The 21,118-nt window shown below is 37.4% G+C and overlaps 2 protein-coding genes across 3 annotated transcripts in view; both read right to left on the reverse strand.

Moving 5' to 3' along the window:
• Positions 1–10,521, reverse strand: part of LOC144448133 (signal peptide, CUB and EGF-like domain-containing protein 3) — a 47,782-nt gene extending 37,261 nt beyond the window's left edge. Inside the window, exons 1-2 of the mRNA XM_078138286.1 lie at positions 10,494–10,521; positions 9,382–10,023 (exon numbers count right to left, since the gene is read on the reverse strand). Of these exons, the coding sequence (XP_077994412.1) occupies positions 9,382–10,023; positions 10,494–10,521 (670 nt within the window). The remainder of the gene's footprint in view (positions 1–9,381; positions 10,024–10,493) is intronic.
• Positions 10,522–19,027: 8,506 nt separating this feature from the next.
• The window catches only part of LOC144448586 (uncharacterized), a 28,513-nt gene continuing 26,422 nt past the window's right edge, over positions 19,028–21,118 (reverse strand). For both annotated transcript variants that reach the window (XM_078138862.1, XM_078138863.1), the window contains one exon: positions 19,028–20,405. In XM_078138862.1, coding sequence (XP_077994988.1) covers positions 20,350–20,405 — 56 coding nt within the window. In that variant the 3' untranslated portion in view covers positions 19,028–20,349. The remainder of the gene's footprint in view (positions 20,406–21,118) is intronic.

The following is a 21,118-nucleotide window of genomic DNA, read 5'->3' on the forward strand; positions in this document are numbered from 1 at the left end:
TTACCGGCAGCATACAGTGATGGCCCAGTGACTACTCCAGCCTGTCAAGCCAGTGTGCAGCCTGCCGACCTATAAAGTTATATACTTGTCACTGTGTACAATCTAATAAATCCAAACGTATTTGTTTATCGTAATTCGTCTGTATGCTAGTCACATCTGTTTCACTATGTAGTTCAACATTAGTGTGACACCAGTACTGACAGACACAAACGTGAACTGCTGATTTTAATGATTTTTTGATTTTTTTTCTTCCAAAAATCTATCATTTTGAAAGAAAATTTTGATATAATTTTGTAAATAGACACTAATGGAATAATTGTAGTTTAAAATGAAACTAAAACACTTGGAAAAATTTGAATTGCATGAAAAATGTCAATTAATTGGCGGGAATGTTATTGCTTTCTTTCCTTTTAGAATTCGAATTAATGTCTATTTCTATGTTCTTAGAATTTTTTACAAATTTACCCACTTGTATATATTGCAGTATACTTCATAGCGGTGTTTTATTTGACATGTCCATGTCTGACATGGTTTGCCCTATCACTAATCTACAAACTTTACTTTTAGAATTTAACATGGAACACCAAGGCAAGAGATAAATTCAATCCTCCCCGAATTCATTTTTAGTATTAGCAGGTAACAGGTGTGACTTGGTCGAGAGTAATTTGGTGTTTTCACATCGCGATTATTGACTCTTGTCTGAAATCATATTGATTGTTCTGTGACAGTTTTGGTATGGTTTCAGTGTTGCCTTGCGGGAGTCATCCTACATGCATATGTATTAGATGAGCAATACATATTCATGACTAATTCCGTATTGCCCTATATCAATAATGACCATTTATTGTTCATCTAATAATATTATTATATATGTATTTCTGCTAACTTTCATGAAGTGACGATGGACCACTTCTCGGACAACGTGAAACAAATTTAAGTCTGGTGTTCAATCGGGTGAAATTTATATAATTTCAAATCTCAAAATGAATCTTGAGAACCCAAAGTCTATGAAAACTTCGTAATTGTGGAGTGGTACTACCCTTTAAAGTTATTTTTGAACGGAGCACTCGTGCGACAAAAAGAGACCCTTTTCATGATCCAGGGGTCGTTGTACATTGAAAGCCATTGACCCCGGTAATAGTTTTCGTACATTGTATTAAACTATTTTATGGATGTTTATTTCTTTCGCAGCTCTAGGTGACCCTTTGACCTTTAACCTCTGATCATCAAGGTCTAAACGTGTCGGTACTTCCCGCCAAATCCTTAGAGACGGTGTCGAGTGAATCCGATGACTGGAGACCCCGTCAATACTACAATAAGCAATACTATTTTACATTCTTGTCAAAAGAGGTTATGCGTTGTAGGACCTCGACCTTAAATAGAAGGTTAGATCAAGTAGGGGGATTGATTTCATCTGTAAAATAGCACATACACCGAGAAAAGGGGGACTCGATTTGACGCAAGGAATAAGCATACAGTGTAAGAGGGCGCTAATCCAGTGCTGAGTTAGAATCCCGTCCTGACCTGCATATTAACGGCCTAAAATGTTTTTAACTAAAACCATCATCTTAAAATAACGGGCCTTTTTGTAGCACCAGTACAACACATGCGTTTTTTTAGTTGCCGTAGCCCAGCCTAACAATAATTTTAGGGGTTGTGAAAACTTGGAAGATCTGTATTTTCACTATTGCAATAGAACACAAGGCCATCATTTTTTATAGTACACGCCATTAAACCTTAAACAGGACTACGGCAAAAATCTTATTAATACCGCTACATTTTATCTTCTGGCACCACTAAACCTTAGTAAACCACCACAGTTACATTTTGTTAGCACGATCGTGAGCTACCGTTAGCTGACCCTCTCCTTTTAAAGAAGTAAAATATAACGATTTCACTTCAAACTTTTCACGAACCAGGTGATGTAAGGGGCAAATTAAGATCAATAGCTTAATATAGGATAAAAACTAAACTCCTTTAGTTAGACCAAGAAATATGCACCTATTTCAACGTTTGCACCAAGACGTGTTCAGCCGCTCTACTGTTAACGTTTGTACCAAGAAGTGTTTTTCTGTCCTACTGTCTGTACCAAGAAGTGTTCATCTGTTCTACTGTTTGTATAGAAGTGTTCATCTGTTCTACTGTTTGTACCAAGAAGTGTTCATCTATTCTACTGTTTGTATAGAAGTGTTCATCTGTTCTACTGTTTGTACCAAGAAGTGTTCATCTATTCTACTGTTTGTACCAAGACTCTTGAAATGTTCATCTGTTCTACTGTTTGTACAGAAGTGTTCATCTGTCCTACTGTCTGTACCAAGAAGTGTTCATCTGTTCTACTGTTTGTACCAAGAAGTGTTCATCTGTTCTACTGTTTAGTACCAAGAAGTGTTCATCTGTCCTACTGTTTGTATAGAAGTGTTCATCTGTTCTACTGTTTGTACCAAGAAGTGTTCATCTGTTCTACTGTTTGTACCAAGAAGTGTTCATCTGTTCTACTGTTTGTACCAAGAAGTGTTCATCTATGCTACTGTTTGTACCAAGAAGTGTTCATCTGTTCTACTGTTTGTATAGAAGTGTTCATCTGTTCTACTGTTTGTAGCAAGAAGTGTTTTTCTGTCCTACTGTCTGTACCAAGAAGTGTTCATCTGTTCTACTGTTTGTATAGAAGTGTTCATCTATTCTACTGTTTGTACCAAGAAGTGTTCATCTGTTCTACTGATTGTACCAAGAAGTGTTCATCTGTTTTACTGTTTGTAGAGAAGTGTTCATCTATTCCACTGTTTGTACCAAGAAGTGTTCATCTGTTCTACTGTTTGTACCAAGAAGTGTTTATCTATGCTACTGTTTGTACCAAGAAGTGTTCATCTGTTCTACTGATTGTACCAAGAAGTGTTCATCTGTTCTATTGTGTGTACCAAGAAGTGTTCATCTGTCCTACTGTTTGTACCAAGAAGTGTTCATCTGTTCTACTGTTTGTACCAAGAAGTGTTCATCTGTGCTACTGATTGTACCAAGAAGTGTTCATCTGTTCTACTGTTTGTAGAGAAGTGTTCATCTATTCTACTGTTTGTACCAAGAAGTGTTCATCTGTTTTACTGTTTGTACAGAAGTGTTCATCTGTTCTACTGTTTGTACAGAAGTGTTCATCTGTTCTACCGTTTGTACCAAGAAGTGTTCATCTGTTTTACTGTTTGTACCAAGAAGTGTTCATCTGTTTTACTGTTTGTACCAAGATTTGTTCATCTATGCTACTGTTTGTACCAAGAAGTGTTCATCTGTTTTACTGTTTGTACCAAGAAGTGTTCATCTGTTCTACTGTTTGTACCAAGATGTGTTCATCTGTTCTACTGTTTGTAGCAAGACGTGTTCATCTGTTCTACTGTTTGTACCAAGAAGTGTTCATCTGTTTTACTGTTTGTACCAAGAAGTGTTCATCTGTCCTACTGTTTGTACCAAGATGTGTTCATCTGTTCTACTGTTTGTAGCAAGACGTGTTCATCTGTTCTACTGTTTGTACCAAGAAGTGTTCATCGTACCAAGAAGTGTTCACCTATTCCATCATTTGTACCAAGAAGTGTTCACCTATTCCACCATTTGCACAAAGAAGTGCTCACCTATTATACCGCTTGTACACGAAGTGTTCACCGAATGCACCATTTGTACTAAGAAGTGTTCATCTATTTCGCATATTGCAAGAAGTGTTCATTTCATCTATGGCACCAGTTACATCACCTATTTAATCCACACCACAGGTATTGTGACCGTTTTCCATAGTTGCACCAAGTTGATGTGATTATATGATAGTTGCAGATTGAAATAATCATTCTAGAATCAGGCCAAAAAGAGGGAAATTAAAGAGATATTCATTAATTTTAATGTTGGAATGTGTAGAATAGTTTACAATACTCACACATGAATACACACCAGCAACCACACGATTGTTGTTCTTCCAGAGAAATCTCTATATAATTACAAGCGAAAACAAACATATCTGACCCAGAGTAAAACTGTGAAACGTAAGATACTCCAAGGCAGTTCCAGTTAACAAAACTAATCCAATGCACGATTGCTTGTGATACAATTCAGCCTTGTAGTGCCAGAGGGTACAGTTAACATGATCTTCTGACCCGACATGGTTGTATATAATTCGCGTGATTATGATCGATGTAGTTACCAAACACCCGATTAAGCTCTCTGTCGGCATCAATTTTCCAACGGAGACTTAACAAACACGTGCTTTGTAGGCTGGAATAACATCAATAAGCCCCGCAGTTCACACACCAAATGCCGGTATTTATGTCATGTGTTGAAATTAATTTACTCGTTGAAGAAATAATAAACACTTTAAATAGTTTTGTTGTTCTTGAGTGTTTTTGTTGCGGGATAACTGTTTTTACATATATTGAGGTGGTGAGGTATGTTTATACTGACAATTGTATTTGTTTACACTCTAGCAGTATTCTACCATCTGATACTCACTGGTTTCTTGTAGCTATAGTGAGTGTGGCTTATTTGCGTAAATGTTGCGCACTTTACAAGTACGTATATGTCGTCATCTCGGGCTCAGATCACTATATATTTGATATAGAGGTCGGGACAATACTACTGCTTGTTCTGTTCATTGTGAACTAGTTTGCAATCGGTTATATGTACTGGGAAGATGTACATAGAATTCCAAAGCAAACAATTGCGATCACGACATTATAGAAAAGGGACGTTACATATTTAATATATAAACCAAATGCGAAGGGTCATGTTTCGAAGTTATATTTTAACCTTTTTCATTTTAGTGAACTACCGGAACCCCCCCCCCCCCCCGCGCCACCACCACCACTTTGGCAATATACTGTCACGTTCAGATAGAGCACTTGAGTAGAATCGTCGTATAATCACCACACCCTTTAACGGCAACGGCACTTCCTATTGGCCAAGCGGCTTGTATTGTTACTATCCCAAGAATCTCTACCCCAGGATTAGGGTTAGGTGTCGAGAGTTTCTTTTGATAGTCGACTACCTTCATGATGTATTGATGCGAACAGTTGAATTTGTCGACAAAGAGTAAGATTATTGTAATAATAAATGAGTAGGAAGTTAAACTTGACTGACGTCATGTTTACCCTAGGTGATTACGTCATCAAATTGTTTATGATTACGTCACCAAAAAATTATTGCATTAGATTAAAATGTTGGCCCATTCTATGATCAATACTAGTGATTGGATAGAAGTTCATACCCTTTGAAAATTAGAATAAACCTTACATTTTTGGCGCTGTAAGTATCATGATGCCTTGTTCGACTGTAGCATGTTTAAAGCGAAATAGTTTTTAACACTGGGGGTGGGGTTTTTGGGGGGGGTGGGGGGATTTTGTTTCATGATAAAACATTTTATACCATGTCTTCCACCATGGATTGGTTACTTATAAGTTCGTAAGTGATATTATAAAACAATTCATTTGGTTATCAATAAACCAGATAAACACCAATTTGTTGTGCACACTCAACAATTCTTTTCATGCCGTGTCGACGCTAATTTGCTTGGAATGTAAACATGTTTTAGTTTGTATCATGTCAGGGCATTTGTAGTCTGACTTCAGCCTCAAACACGGGACCACATTCATCACGACTACAACCAGTGACTTTAAAAGTGACTATACCAAATGATAACATTTTTAATCAACTATAGGTTAATATTCATTGTTCACCTACATAATTATGCGCGCATTTCTGCTGACAAATTCAACCTCATGGTTCTCTGAAATCGCGCATAATGTAGGCAATGTGTAAAATTATTGAATTACTCTCTCAAAAAAAATCATGAACTTTGTTTCCTGTAGTGGCTTTCTCCATCAAAGATACAAGAGCCAGATCTGACTATTTTTCTGTACCATTCTTATTTCATGTGACGAATCACGACGTATTATTCTGCCCGACATGTGTGATTATCAATAGAAACCACGTGATCTAGAAGTAGCCTAGGGAAATCGAATAAATGGTTCAATGACGTAATTTTGGGGTGTGCCTCAAAATTACTTTGACATCAAAAGTAAGGAGATACGCATGAATTTGTCATTGGTATTCATATGAATGGACAGGTTGACATACATTAGAACCAAGATAACTTTATGGAAGTATTTATCTAAAAATAGCCCCTTAGGTTGGTTCACGTGACTATAATACAACCAGTAAACAATTTGTAAGATCGGATGTGGTTCCTAACCATAAATCTGTCAATATTGAACCTAAACCATAGCTACACCTTGGACTCATTAGTCGTATTTGTTATTTAACACCCCATTTCCCTTCTTTTGAAATTTCATGTAAAATGTTTGCTTTACATCAAGAACCAAAGGGCCACATAAGATGATTTTAGGTTGTTACTTTTGTTTCATTTCTCGTCATAGCTACCACCAACTGACATCGATGGCAAATGGTATTCATTTTGGATTTTTCATGTAAAAAACAACAACTCTACTATGTCCTTTAACTTGGGTAATAGTACAAAAGAATCTGAAACAGCATACACTAAGTCTATACTCGTCACTGTATAAATTGCTAAACCTAAAAGCAAATTGTGCAAACTACCGAACTACATTTTTATTCTAATTCATTGAAAATGATTGAGATACAAACACGACTTGGTGGATGCTGTTTCAAGTTGTTGTTGCTTTTATAGTAAAGTGGTTTTAGCGATTGAAAATCCAAAATAGACTCGATTAGATAAATTAGTACCATCAGTTCATTGGAATCTAAAGTTTTGTCTTTATATTTGCTCTAATGAGTAACTTGAATTATAGACGAAGCGTACCATGTCATGTGGTTTTTCCTGCTTATATATACCATAATTTGAATATATAATTGGGTCAATGACCTTCGGTTGTTTGTTGTTGTTTTTTTGGCGGGGGTTTGGTTATTTTTGCAAACTCTAGAAGAATTGCGTAATCTAACTATAATTAGAAACCTGGTAATAGGCGAGGTCATTTTACGTGTACCCTTCGGTTCCATGCATCACAACACGCCGATACTTTGCAGAGTGTTATACCACTTAATCAAATTTAAAGTTGCAATAAACTTGTTACTCCCACTATATCATGTTTCCCAGTAAACGGTTAATCATGTGCTTGGGATACTAAAAAACATACTAAACAATGTGTTTAACGACTCGGAGGGCCAAGCTGAGTTTGGGTTAGCGACTGGTCGTTCGACCATACTCAACTCTTGCGTAGATTCGAAAGCAAGCGATTTGTTTATACGTTTTAGGCATGTTTTCTGTTGCACACTCAAAAGGTATTCGCAATAAATTTCTTACTCAAATACACATAAGAATTACTTACAATTGACTAAACGCAAACCATGTCTAAATGTACAGTAATCGGCGGCAGTATTTGGATTCTAAAATGACGTACATTTTGTTTTAAATGTAAATGACCTCTCATTTTCCCCCTTGATTTGAACTGAGACTCGACCGGTTTGAGCTTGCTTACACAAAGTAACAGAAAAAGTTTCAACAGATTATTTCCGAGGCGCATTCTAGATGTTGCTCGTTACTGTGCCAATCTAGATACAAAACTCTACAGTTGCGAGGTGAATCAACATGCTAATGTATTTATATGGTAACGAAACACTTATCAACTGAAACATTTTACGAGGAAAGGCTAAATTAAACGGAAATGTGAACTCCATATGGTATCATATAGATCGTTCTCAATTTGAGGTGTTTACATATTACAATTGTATCGGTATTTGACCTACAGCCCTTTCATTTTTACAACAATGTTTCCTTTGGCCACTAGTACTGTTTATTTTGATATGATGACGTGTCTTTCAGATCTGATGACGTCAGTGGTAAGTAAACTTGATTCTGACAGAACTGAGATAGTCTAGTTCCTAACGGACCGTATTCCGTCCGACGTTAATTATCTTCATACTATTGGACGCGATGACATCATCATGTTTATACGAACGCTACGGGGGGGGGGAGACAGAATTCTGTGCGAGAGCAACGGGATTGACTAGACAGAATAGTATGAAGATAAGGTAGTATGGAATACTGTCCGTCAGAAATTAGACTGAATTTGAGAAGCTTATGAACCACACAGGGACACGTAATAGTGCTTGTACAAGTGGATACACAGCATTGTGCCAACACTAATAATGTTGCTACGAACAGGGCAGCGAAGGATATATGCGTAAGTTATACTCAGATTCAATAAACAGTACCCTGTTTTACAGAGAATAAGTGTATACATAATAGTCGTGTATGCTTTGAATCTACCTACACGAAGGTCACGTGCCCCAGTGTATGCTTTATTATATAAATGCTAGTTTTTATTTAGCGTTTTCCGACGCCGTAGTTAAACAATAGACAGTGGAGGGGGCATGGTTAAACGCTTACATTTATTACCCCTGACACAGACCTGTAACGGCACAAGAACCCTGCATATTCCTTGCTCCAACTCCCTAGGGCGTATGCAATCTACTGTAGCTTCTGTAAACTATGGGATTACATCCATACCATAGCAACCTATATCCTATCAGATCCTTAACCACTACCTTAATTACAAACGTGCACTAGATGGCTGCATCCGGGGTATTATTTTTAATTAGACATGATACATGTCATTTAGAGGTCTGTCTTATCTAACAAAAGAGTTTCAAAACTATTTCAGTTGCAGTCATATAATAGACCACTTTTCATGTAAAACTGCCATTTTGGTAATTGTAATCAAATGTTTCACCAACACTACATTACTCCTTCATGTTTTGTTGTTTTTACCATAGTAGACTGTGTGACAACAAAGAACTGGCAACGCAACTTTATCGTGTAGCAAGCAATGCCTACAGTGTGATATACATGATTAGAGTGAACTGCAAATCTTTCAACACCCTTGACGAAGTGGGCCGAGATAATCACGTGTCAATGACCCGTTGTTGAAGCCTACTCAATAAAGTCGACTAGTGGGTAGAATTACTTCGCCATCTAACATCATTTCAGTTGAAACTGAAGAAAAATTTGCTGTGTGTGCCTTCACGAAAAATAATATGACCCCTTTGAAAGTAATCTTATGATTTCGAGTTTAATATATGTGAGTTGTGATATTGCCAGACGGAGATAAGTTGCCACCAGTCGGCGATAAGAATGGACTCAGGCTAATCTAAGTTCAAAGCAAGCGCTAGAATTTATAATCTCGAATTTTAGCTAGAAAAATAAAATGTTATTTTCACAAAACTATACCCATGGATACAATTATTGGCGATTTTCAGTTGCGAGTTCTCCTCATTGGTTGTATATTCTACCGGTACTGTCCAAAGTCATGTAAAAAGATACATATGATAAACATAAAGACACAGGGGACTATTGAAAAGGAAAGCTGTAACACTTACCTGTATCCGGTATAAGTGTAATTGTAGCTTTGCATAATCCCGAACCATTACGATAGTTCCCGAACGGAACTCGGTTTAATCCTGCGTAGATGTCATAATCGGGTATTCCATACGATGGCATTTGTCCTTTCAAAGTGTATAAATATTTACTGACTATAAAACCCTTTTTGGAGTTTTGATTATTCCAATCAATTTTTTGATCGCTTACTTCTACGATCAACCGGAGTCCTGCATCAACAACATCGTCAACAATTTTCATAAGAAGTCCGCCATTTATGGTTGCCGCCATGTAGCCTGGCAGTCCATTGCTATAGACACGGAGTTGTCTGTTGAACACCTGTGTCTCCGCCATATTGCTGGTACTACCGTCATCACCACCGAATCCATCGCCAGTTGAGGAGTCCGATATGTCAAATGTCCAGAGTCTAGGTGGCTCATCATAGTCTAAAGCGAAGCGGGCAGTCTTGAAAGGACCCGAGAAGTCAAATTTTAGGACTGCCTGACTGTTACATTTTGCGTTATTATTTGCTCGAGGGGGTACAACCACAGAGACATAGTCGTTACTACCTGTCACGACACCAGCCCGTAGATCAACCACGATACTTTCACCCAGACGATTGACAGAAACACAACGATCAAACACTGTAATAAAAAAATAACAATATTACGCAACTTACATCTAACTTGTGTTGTATTTCTTTTAATGTCCACTTTGAGGACAACGAATTTCATGATTTCATGATCTTATGCAGTTATTACTTGTCGTTTTCTCAGCGTATTACTGTATCACAAATTGGCAAGTAAAATTGGATTTACAGCAGACGAAAGAAAGCTCTGCAGGAACAAAAATCAGAATGAATACAATTGTTACTTTGTCTCTTGCAGAGGGTGTTTTATATATATTGTAATACAATTGTTGCGGTGTCTGTCTCTTGCAGAGGGTGATTTATATACATATGTTGTAATACAATTGTTGCTGTGTCTATCTCTTGCATTTGTCTGTCTCCTGCAAAAGGTGATTTACTAAGCAATGACTACATGAAAGACAGTGTGCGTCCCTCTCATAATTGTGACAGACAAAACAAATACGCTCATGTATCATTTCATGGTACCGTTGTACACTACGTGGGACTCTACCATGTAGACACATGCAACAATTGTATCACAATGTATACGAATCACTCTCTGCAAGAGACAGACAAAAGCAACAATTGTATCTGTTCTAAGTTTTGTTCCTGCACAGCTTCCTTTCGTCTGGAGTAATTAGTAAACTTGCAATTCGCAAAAATAAATAAGTTAAAACTTGAAACGAAAATGTAGGGAAGCGTTTTGGCGGTGATTTGAAAGTGCTTGTAACTTGAAAAAAGAAAGTAGCTCATAGCTGAAATGTTTGGTGTCAAGGTGATTAAAACTGTTGGACATTAAATCTCACTATCAAGTTTTGTTTTTTGACATATGATTATGAAAACTGCATGGAAAATAGTAGTTTCATGGAGAGAGAGAGAGAGAGAGAGAGAGAGAGAGAGAGAGAGAGAGAGAGAGAGAGAGAGAGAGAGAGAGAGAGAGAGAGAGAGAGAGAGAGAGAGAGAAACACTGTAGAGCAGTAGGTATCTCTGGGTAAGGTCCATCGATGAATCATACCATCAGATATTTAGTCATGGAAGGGGCAGCTCAATTGGTAATTTATTGCCCATTCGTGTTTACAAGGAAGTAACATAGACTGAGTTTAAAGTGATATACCATTTGGAATCCCTATATTATTGTCATATGGTAATAATTGGATATGTCTCTTTACAAACAGATTAGAATCATTCATACCGTACTTTGCTAATCTTGCCACTAACTAGGCGAGAACCAACAAACATATATTCATACATACATACACACACATACATATACATACATACATACATACATACATACATACATACATACATACATACATACATACATACATACATACATACATACATACATACATGCGTGTGTGTGTGTAGTACAGGAAGTACATAAACACAGTGAATATATGAATAATATTTATTGTATCTATTTTATTTCGTTTTATTATTGAAACTTTGTTACGTTTTGTGTTTCAAAATGCACACTCACGTAGGCGGTTCTGTTATACAACTACTATAACTCCCATGCATCTCTGTCTGTCTGTTCGTCTGTCTGTCTGTATGTCTGTCTGTCTAACTCTGTGGCTGGCTGTCTGTATTTCTGTCTGTCTGCCTCTCTGTCTGCCTGTCACACACACACACACACACACACTCTCTCTCTCCCTCTCTCTCTCTCTCTCTCTCTCTCTCTCTCTCTCTCTCTCTCTCTCTCTCTCTCTCTCTCTCTCTCTCTCTCTCTCTCTCTCTCTCTCTCTCTCTCTCTCTCTCTCTCTCTCTCTCTCTCTCTCTCTCTCTCTCTCTTAAATGTGACCCAGTGCTATATTAATCGAGTTAATTAGTTTTTGTTGACATTGCCTCCCCTGGATATGCCAATTTAGTCTTTCATACCGATTGAATATCAGCATGAGGGCCTATTGTTTGTTTCCTGTTGGCTGTTCAAAATCCCAGTGAAACCAATACCCGAAACCACTCTGCCTACTTCGAGTTCTTTAATTGAAAGCAAACAGAATGCGGTAAAGATTTTGCATAGAACATAGCCCTACGACCTCCTGTGTCTGTCAACATTACCAATTTAAGTGCGATATTTCCTGACTCGAGTAGCACCCCTTAAGACGTTATAAAAACACACGTCTGGACTTTTTAAAACTACTTTCTACGGACATATCCGACGACTATTTAAAGTTGATGTGTCTCCAGGCTTTATTTAGAGTCTCCGTCAATGTACCGTTTTTCAAGTCAATTCAAAAGGGGGACTTGAGTCTGACCCAAAACAGCGCCAACGTTAAACACAACACTTCATCACTTTCTTGCAATGTTGTATTCTGTCTTGTCTTCACTGCACAGTGTGGACTCGATCCGCTGCAATGAAAACTGCTAACTCGGACAATACATTTGTTACTACCAAAAACAGTGAAAAGCGGCAAAATGAGGTGCATTCAATTTGTTACAAAAGTTTCTTCTGTTAGAAACATTTTTCTCGCCTAAATTTTGATTCATAAACCTAATTTCTGTTACTCTTCTTTAGACTCTGGTAGTACAAGTCTACACTTTCAGGGGAATTTTTAGGTTTAAATGTGTTGACATCTCACTGAAACTTTTACATTTGTTTAACTTTAAAGCACGTGTGTGTGATGGGTGGTGAATGTTACTTAAAATATCTTCACCACCAAATCGCCACCTCTAGACTGTAATCAAACCCGACAATTAAATATTCTTATGTAAGACCTTGTCCCTAGGACAGGACAGGGTGAGGGTCGACAGTAACATCACTTTTTTTAAATTTCCGTTTATGAATATAAAAACTTTTATAGGCAAAGCTTTTTGGTGTTTCACGCTTCCCATACGTACCACAATCTATGAAGGCTGTGTGTCTTAAATTACCTCCACAGTTTATATTTTTCGGAAGCATTTTGTTCCACGATTTCCTAACTTTCGTTCGTTTTTTGTTTGTTCGGTGTTAAAACATTGAATGCCAACAATACGACGGTAATTGATATATCGCGCTCTCAATCACCCGAAATCCGTCATTCGTTCTGCCTTTTGCCATTTAGGACTTTCGGGAATTTCCGGACCCGACTGAGAAACGCCAGTATGACAATCGTCACCCGTAGTTTTTCTCACGTACGGTCACAAGCTGGACTGTCAGCCGGTAAAGAGGGTCTCTGGGAAAGGTCATGTCTTCCCGGCGACGAACACGGCTCGTCACGGTGTTTGAGTACGTCTTTCACTTCCCCACACTATCTATATAACGCGGCTCAGTTTTTAAGAGTCGAGCAAACAAAGAGGGCTCAGTGCGGTCAATGTTACTTTTGTTGTTAACATAAAGACAATCAATTTAACAAGAACGACTTAATTTCTGCTTCAAACATCATTACTTGAAAAGTAAACAACTAATGGACACATTATGTTAAACGTAAAAGACACAACTTAACAACCAGGAATTCATTACTGGAAGGAAGTCCCCTTTTTCGATAAAGTGGGTGCGCCGTCACGAAAAATCAGGATTGGAATCAGATAGTTTTTTTGTATATATCGCAAGTTCTATATCTAGTCACTTTATGTTAATTACAAATTTGTTCAATATGTAAACACTTCAAGCGCTCTATTTGTTTAAAATCCACTCTCAGCGCCTTATCGGAGTGTTAAGATTGTTTATGCTACACTGCTGGGTATATGTGCGCTATGACTTTCCCCTGACGAAAAAAAAAAAATTGGGCCAACCAAACAAATTAAAACCGTAAAACTAAAAAAGTCCTTGTATTTAAAAATATGAAATAGACTTACCGACTAAGAGAGCCACGCAGGCAAGTACGCGGCAACTGCCAAACATTGCAAAATCTATCTCCCGAGAGCTTGACAAGACGACACGCCAATATGAACGGACACTTCTACGCAGTGCAATGTGCGTGTGTGTGGATTCCTTCAAAGTTTGCGCCTGCTCCGTATTGTTTATTTACGGAGGCGCACAGTTGTAGGACATTGAATAGTTATCGGTTAAACCTGTATGGGGGATTAGCACTGTAAGCGCTCCATTCTGTTCTAAGTAAAGAATATGTCGGTTGGAAGAGGTTTTTAACGACCCTTCAATGCCTCGTTATTTAAAATCTTCCCGATCGACACTCATGAAATATTCAAACATTTTAGGCGGTACAAGTGCCGTTGGTTGATTGGCTCCACGACGAAGTAGCAGTTTACTCCTACACACGTGATGGACTCACCTCAAAGTTGTGTTATCATTTTGCTGTTGTTTAACGAATGTTGAGACGCCAGGTTTGGAACTTTGCTCACACAACAAAACATTTATCGTGCCCAACACTGCAACTAGTATTCTAACAAAGTTTGTACAGTGTGTTTGTCGGACGTGTATGTATGTAGGGAGTGGAGATTTGAAACTAGAAGAAAAACAAGTTTGGGGAAAATTAAACTACAGACTTGTTAAATTATGTGTTTGACGTTCCTAAATGTGTTCGGTATTTCAGCAATAACTATCAAATATTAGAATTAAAATGAAATAGTGTGAATACGAACATGTGAAATCCAATAAATGAAACTCATTTAAACAATGCAGAGGATATTAGATAACTCGGTGACAAACTAGAAGTTGTCTTCTTAAACGATTTCATTGACTTTTATTTGGCGCTCAGTTCAAGTTGTGTGTTCGTCATTTCTGTAGATCGCACTTGAAGCACTGTACTACAAAAACTGAACCAGTACACGACTTGTCGATAAATTCAATCGTTGCTGGGAAAAAAAATGCGAAATCACGACAACATCTCAAAATAAAGAATGAAAAATGCTGAAAATTTACTAAAAAATGTCGATGAACGGTTAGGAATACACGCAGAGCTAGAGGCGGGTGAAATTGCGCGGTAATGATGTAAGTCTGAAAGGAAAGTTCAAATGTAATAAATTTGCTACTGTTGACATCGGGTCACTTCTTTCAGGCTATGGGGTCAAAGTAATTTACGATTCAGTTTGATTGTTTATTTCTTTCCGCCACTTTGTTTATTTGAAGTCAGAATTAGCCATGATATACGTCGCTGAAAGCATTCCATTCGGCAATTTAATGACCCTTTGAAGTCGTATATCATTTACTTTCAAACACGTACTTGTAAAAAGTTGTTCGACGTCATTCCCGATTTCTTGCCAGCTTTATCGCATTTATTTATTTTGACGAACTTGATCATAGTATTACAGTGCAATTAAGTAGGGTTTGTCTCGCAATATGAGTTCACATATGTCCGTGTTTTCCATCCAAAATATATCAACAACACACACTGTAGCTGTCGTCTTGCCAACCTCATTATTTATCATCTGCCTTTGATTGGTTGGGACAGTTTCCCCCGTGGTGTGTTTTTTCTCTCAATTTTGGAATGTTCCTCCTGTTAGGTCGTTTCATGTGTCCAAGCGTCAGATCATCACCTTCCGTCTGCCATGTTTATTCATGACGCTCAAATGTCTTTCTTTCGAATATATTTATGGATGTTATGATAATGATGATGATGATGATGATGATGATGATGATGATGATGATGATGATGATGATGATGAAGATGATGATGACAATGATGACGATGATGATGGTGGTGGTGGTGCTGGTGCTGGTGGTGGTGGTCGTGCTGGTGGTCGTGATGATGATGATGATGATGGTGGTGGTGATGGTGGTGGTGGTGGTGATTCGCCTTCCTACCGTTGTATGAAATTGTTTAACTAGTACCGTGTACGCATGCGTGAATATTTGGTGCAATTGTTATCCCGCATCCTCTACCCGTCGTCTGATTCAGTCTCTGTTGGCAATCGTTGCCATGACGACAAGTCTCATTGACGAGAAATAAATCTGCCGTAATGATTTAATCTGTACAAATTACCTGTCTAAGCAATGAATTTCACTTCTTTGAGCCTCCTTTACGGTACTTGGCTAATTGAAGTATTTATTGTTATTATCATTATTTTAATGTACGTATACAAGTAGTGTTCATAATGTCAACACTTCACAAATATCATTTGTGGGTTTTTTTTAAGACGTATATACGTTTGTGTTGTTCGAAAATGTCATTTAGCTGTGTTGTACATTAATAAATACTACTACGTGCACTGTAGTATATATTTAACAAGTCGAGCGGGATCATTGCGAGGGCTACTTCTTAAGTTGAAACTTTGATGTTTTTCTGGACAAACACGAACGAATGGATTTAGGCGCTTTCCGGCTGAGGGCGCACTAACGAAAAGATGTGACAAATCATAACTTTAAACCATTAGTGTTATTAAAGTTCCAACATTTTAGCAGTAAACTAATTTTTGCTCAAATACGCCCTCATGGGTGACTCTTATGAATGACTATATGCTCACACGTGTCACGGGCAGCCATCATGGATTTACCATGAATAAGATCCACTTGGATTTAGCAGACCTTGGGTGGCAATTGCATATTCAAGATTATTCTAGATGGTAGCCGTTGTGGTTGGAATAAAGATGCCACGATAGTGTTTATTTGGAGACACGGTCAACACTGCTTCCCGGATGCAGACCAACAGTTTGTGTAAGTGTGCGACGTGGTGGTGGTGGTGGTGGTGGTGGTGATGATGATGGTGGTGGTGATGGTGCTTCTTTTTTGTGGTGGTGGAGCTGCTGCTGCTGCTGCTAGTGGTGGTGGTGGTGGAAGTGGTGGTGTTGGTGGCTGTGGTGTTGATGGTGGTGGTGGTGGTGGTGGTGATAGTGATGATGATGATGATGATGGTGGTGGTGGTGGTGGTGGTGGTGGCTGTGGTGGTGATGGTGGTGGTGGTGGTGGTGGTGGTGGTGGTGGTGATTAAAATATAAGACAATTACAAATCCTTTCTTGTCTTGCATTTTCATAAGGTACCTTTGCTGAGGTACTGACATTTTAGATATCAAAATCAAATCAATACAAAAGAGACGCAATCTTTGCTCTCATCATGTAGTCTGTTTCTGGACGAGGTGCGAGAGAGACTCCAACTGTGTGACTCTTAGTTGATGTCCGCTGTGTTTGAATTATAACAATATAGATGTACAATAAAAAAGAAAAGATAAGAGAATAAAAATGCAACAAGACGTCAGTACTACTCGTTTAAGAAGAGAATTTAATGAAATATTGGAATGTTATAATACAACGTGCAGTAATCTGGTGAAAATGACACAGATAATCAAATCTTAAAACATACACCATATTGCCATGGATTATTATAAATTCATACTCGTTATTTCATCTTTTCTGACTGTGTAACTAGAATCTCACATCTCATTTCAAATGTATATCCAAAAAACGAACGCTTTACGTTTATGTTTGTAATACAGTCTAACTTACCTGTAGACTTGAATGACTATCGCTACACTATTCGGCTAAAGGCATTCTGCCATAGACTGTAATTGGTCGAATAGATAATTAGACATTTAAATCGCGCAATTAGTAATGTAAAAATGACCCTCTGAACCACATACATCCCATTCAATCATCATGTGGCAATTGTACGCCAATGTAATGTGTATAGCGCGGTGTGGCGTAATACCGGCTGGACATAGGAGTCAGATTATTAGACTTGGAAGAACAGCACAAAATCAAAATGTCAGATAGGATAGCGGAATAGTGTAGTAGTGATAGTCCTTCAAGTCTCTACAGGTAGGCTAAACGCAGTCAACAACATTGCCTGAAAGAGAGCATCGTCTGACTCGACAAACTTATTTATCTTCCGGTGCGACAGGATTTTTAAAACTAATATTGCTACATATCATTGCTTTGCACAACAAAATCGACACTTTGCTACATTTTATCGTCTGTTGCGACAATTTGTGTTACTAACCTTGCTACTTAGCATTCTTTGGCGAGACAAAATCCACACTTCGCTACATTTTATCGTCTGTCGTAACAATTTTCGTTACTAACATTGCTATACTTATGATTGTTTGGCTAGATAAAATGCACACTTTGCTACATTTTATCGTCTGTTGCGAAAATTGCAGCCAAACGATGCTCTGTCCCAGGCGACATATATATTTTTCATTGAAGCTAGCATCACAAGACGTGTTGAAAGAGGACAAATAAGATAAGAGAAATTTGACAATCAAGATGATGGAGAAAATTAAAATGTAGTCGGTGGTAACAATATTCATCATACCTTCATCACATTAGTGCAACATGAATAATAATTTGATATAATTTTGACTTATAAATGGCAACAAATTACGATTATCAAGAATGTTCACTATCTATGGGGTACACTTGTGAAACTTGCTTAATTATGTCTCAAATATAATGTACCTTTTATGCAGTGAACTTGTTTGGAATGCTCCGATTTAATTCGCACAAATATAATATACGTATAACTTATGCTTGTGTACTTAGCTCAATAAATATACGATTTCAAAATTTAAACTAGAATGCACATTGGACCAAAATTCCTGAAAAATCAAAGTACTTCAATTCTCTTTGCGATATGACAGATTTTAACTGAGAGTAGGTTGAAGATTTCTTGAACAAAGTATCAGAAAACAAGGTTTATTTTTAGGAATTCTACTTTTAAATCTTTTATCGATTACCCTATGCAATCCATGCATTCTGTGCTTGTATTTTGTTTATGTCGTGTAACTGACTTGTACATGAATGACGATATTTTATATTTACTAAAACAAATAATTGTATATGTGTCCATTGAATGTGTATTTCGTTTATGAAAATTCATTCTGCATTTACGTATTGTTTGTATAATAATACCCACAAACATTTTTTGAATTTTACATAATATTCTACAAAAGAACATATAGCATGCAAAGTTATATATGTATATCCAATATATAATAGCTATGCTTAGAAACGTTTAGCGCTATATTTTCACATTAAACATGAAACTATTATATTTCAATTCAAATGGAAATTGCAATAACGGTTCGTGTTTACTCGTGCTTTGTAAAATGATTGAATTATACGTATACAAAATTCTTTGAGTCAATCACAGTTGTTGTCAAGGAAACTCGACACAAAGTATCAAAGTAAAGAGGAATATTTCTCACCAATGAGGCATCACACTACACGCTGTCATATAGCAAACATGTAAAAGTTACACGGAGTACATACAATTGTTGGGGGGGGGGGTTGACAACCGTACAATTCAAACAAGTTGCAAAGACTCCACGACAGATGACAGGGATGAATATCGTATAGCCAAAATTACAAAATCGTTGTGGTTTAACTGGAATGATCAGATGGTTTGTAGTTCTAAGTACATGTACATCCAGTTGAGTATCATCTTTATTCATATATACAATTACAATGAAAACCTGTTGAGTTGGAACAGATCAGTATGGCTCAACACAAATCTTACTAAACTGCTAGATTTTATTGTATTGCTAAACAAATATCTTAGTAGCATCGATTGCTTCTGTTCACCGTCTGCCATGACAATTCTCTCACCAATATTGATACACTGTACCATGTCTTTGTGTGACCTAACATTATCTCAGCAGTTCGTCGCCAAAACATACACGTTTGAACACAGTTTACTTCATTCGGGCATGTCAATGAATTCAAATGTAGCAAGAATGTTACTTTATCTTTTGTTGTGCCAGACGATACAATTTAGCAGTGCGAGCCAGACGATGAGCAATTTTAGTAAGATTTTCTTCGAACCAGCTGAAGACTTGTTTCTTCTCAACTGGCTTCCACTGTAACATTATGTAAAGAATTCTGTACTATATGACATCTAACACTACACCATTGGTGGCGATCTTTACGAAATGCACATTGTGTCAGGTATGCAGTGATTCACCATGAAACCAAAATTCAACTTTGTTAACCATTTTTATCAGAGAACATGGAATGTTTCTTTTTAACACTACTAATGACAGACAATACTATGGTACACGCAAGATAGCATCAGTAATGATGTAAAGAGACAAAAAAAAGAAGTGAACAACGCAGCAACACACGTGCGAGCGCCACCAACGGTATGAGTGTGCTAATGATCATACAACATTAAAACATAAACCTAAAGTCTTGTGAAATACATAAACATTCGTCTTAACATCGTATAGATGTTCCTTCATCTTTTACGTCATATTTAGATGTGAATATTATTGTCATTTTTATGGTTATAATAATTCTATTTTTGTTGATACTTGATATAAATATTTATGACTAGTTTTAAAAGCTAAATCGATATGGACAAAAATCAGTCACTTAAAAAATGATAACGCAGATCGTCGTTTCATAGTCATCAGCAACAGTTTATGTTGAACACCAGAGGGCGGGCTTGCAAGTAACAGCAGGCTTGAGAAATATTTAGCAGCAGAGATGTGTTCTCTTTGTCTTCATTTGGATCGTCTTTAATGTATCCTTTTAATGAAGGAATTGGAAGACGGTTGTGAATTCATTACGGTCTATAACATCATCATCTGAAAAGAAAAAAAAGAAGGTAAAAATGAATATAACAGGTTTTACTTAAAGACGTTTTCTTGAGAGCTTATTACCACGATACTGAATAATCACTATTCGATGAAAATTCTCATGTATGTGTCTGCAATTCAATTCTCGGTACCTGTATTAGCATTTTACCTCATGCTAGACGGTCAGAATTGTAGTTTTCGAAGGTCGACTTATTCTCACGCGCGTCTGTGTTAATGTATGTGTAGCACGTGGAGCGGAAGTTATGGTGTCGACCAAGCTTGTTATTTCTATTGAACTGCCTACGTCGTAAAATTCTATTTTAAGTAACAAGGAGTGCATATCATTCAAAACATGTCATTTGTGTGGGGGGTTGAGGAGGGAGTTAAATACTCTTTTCGCAAACTATAACGTACACACTTGTAAGCATAACATAACACGATCCAAGCTTACATTGCCTAGACAGTAACGGATATGTTGTGACGTGCCGCCCTCACCGGCCTCCTCTTGTGGGAGGGGTTGGCCGATGTGTTAGGGCGCCCCGTCACGGCGTACCTTACAGACTATACATTGCCCTTCCAACTTTTTTGGATTTTTTATGCATAACCAGTCGGTGAGGTAAAATGTCGTAAAATCGTGAAAGTGTCATTAAATCCTTAATCAAATATTGTATGGTAATTTTAAGACTAATATTATTTTCCAGCGAATATAATTAAAACTATAC

Source organism: Glandiceps talaboti, chromosome 17 (assembly GCF_964340395.1).
Source record: "Glandiceps talaboti chromosome 17, keGlaTala1.1, whole genome shotgun sequence".
Classification (NCBI taxonomy): Eukaryota; Metazoa; Hemichordata; class Enteropneusta; family Spengelidae; genus Glandiceps; species Glandiceps talaboti.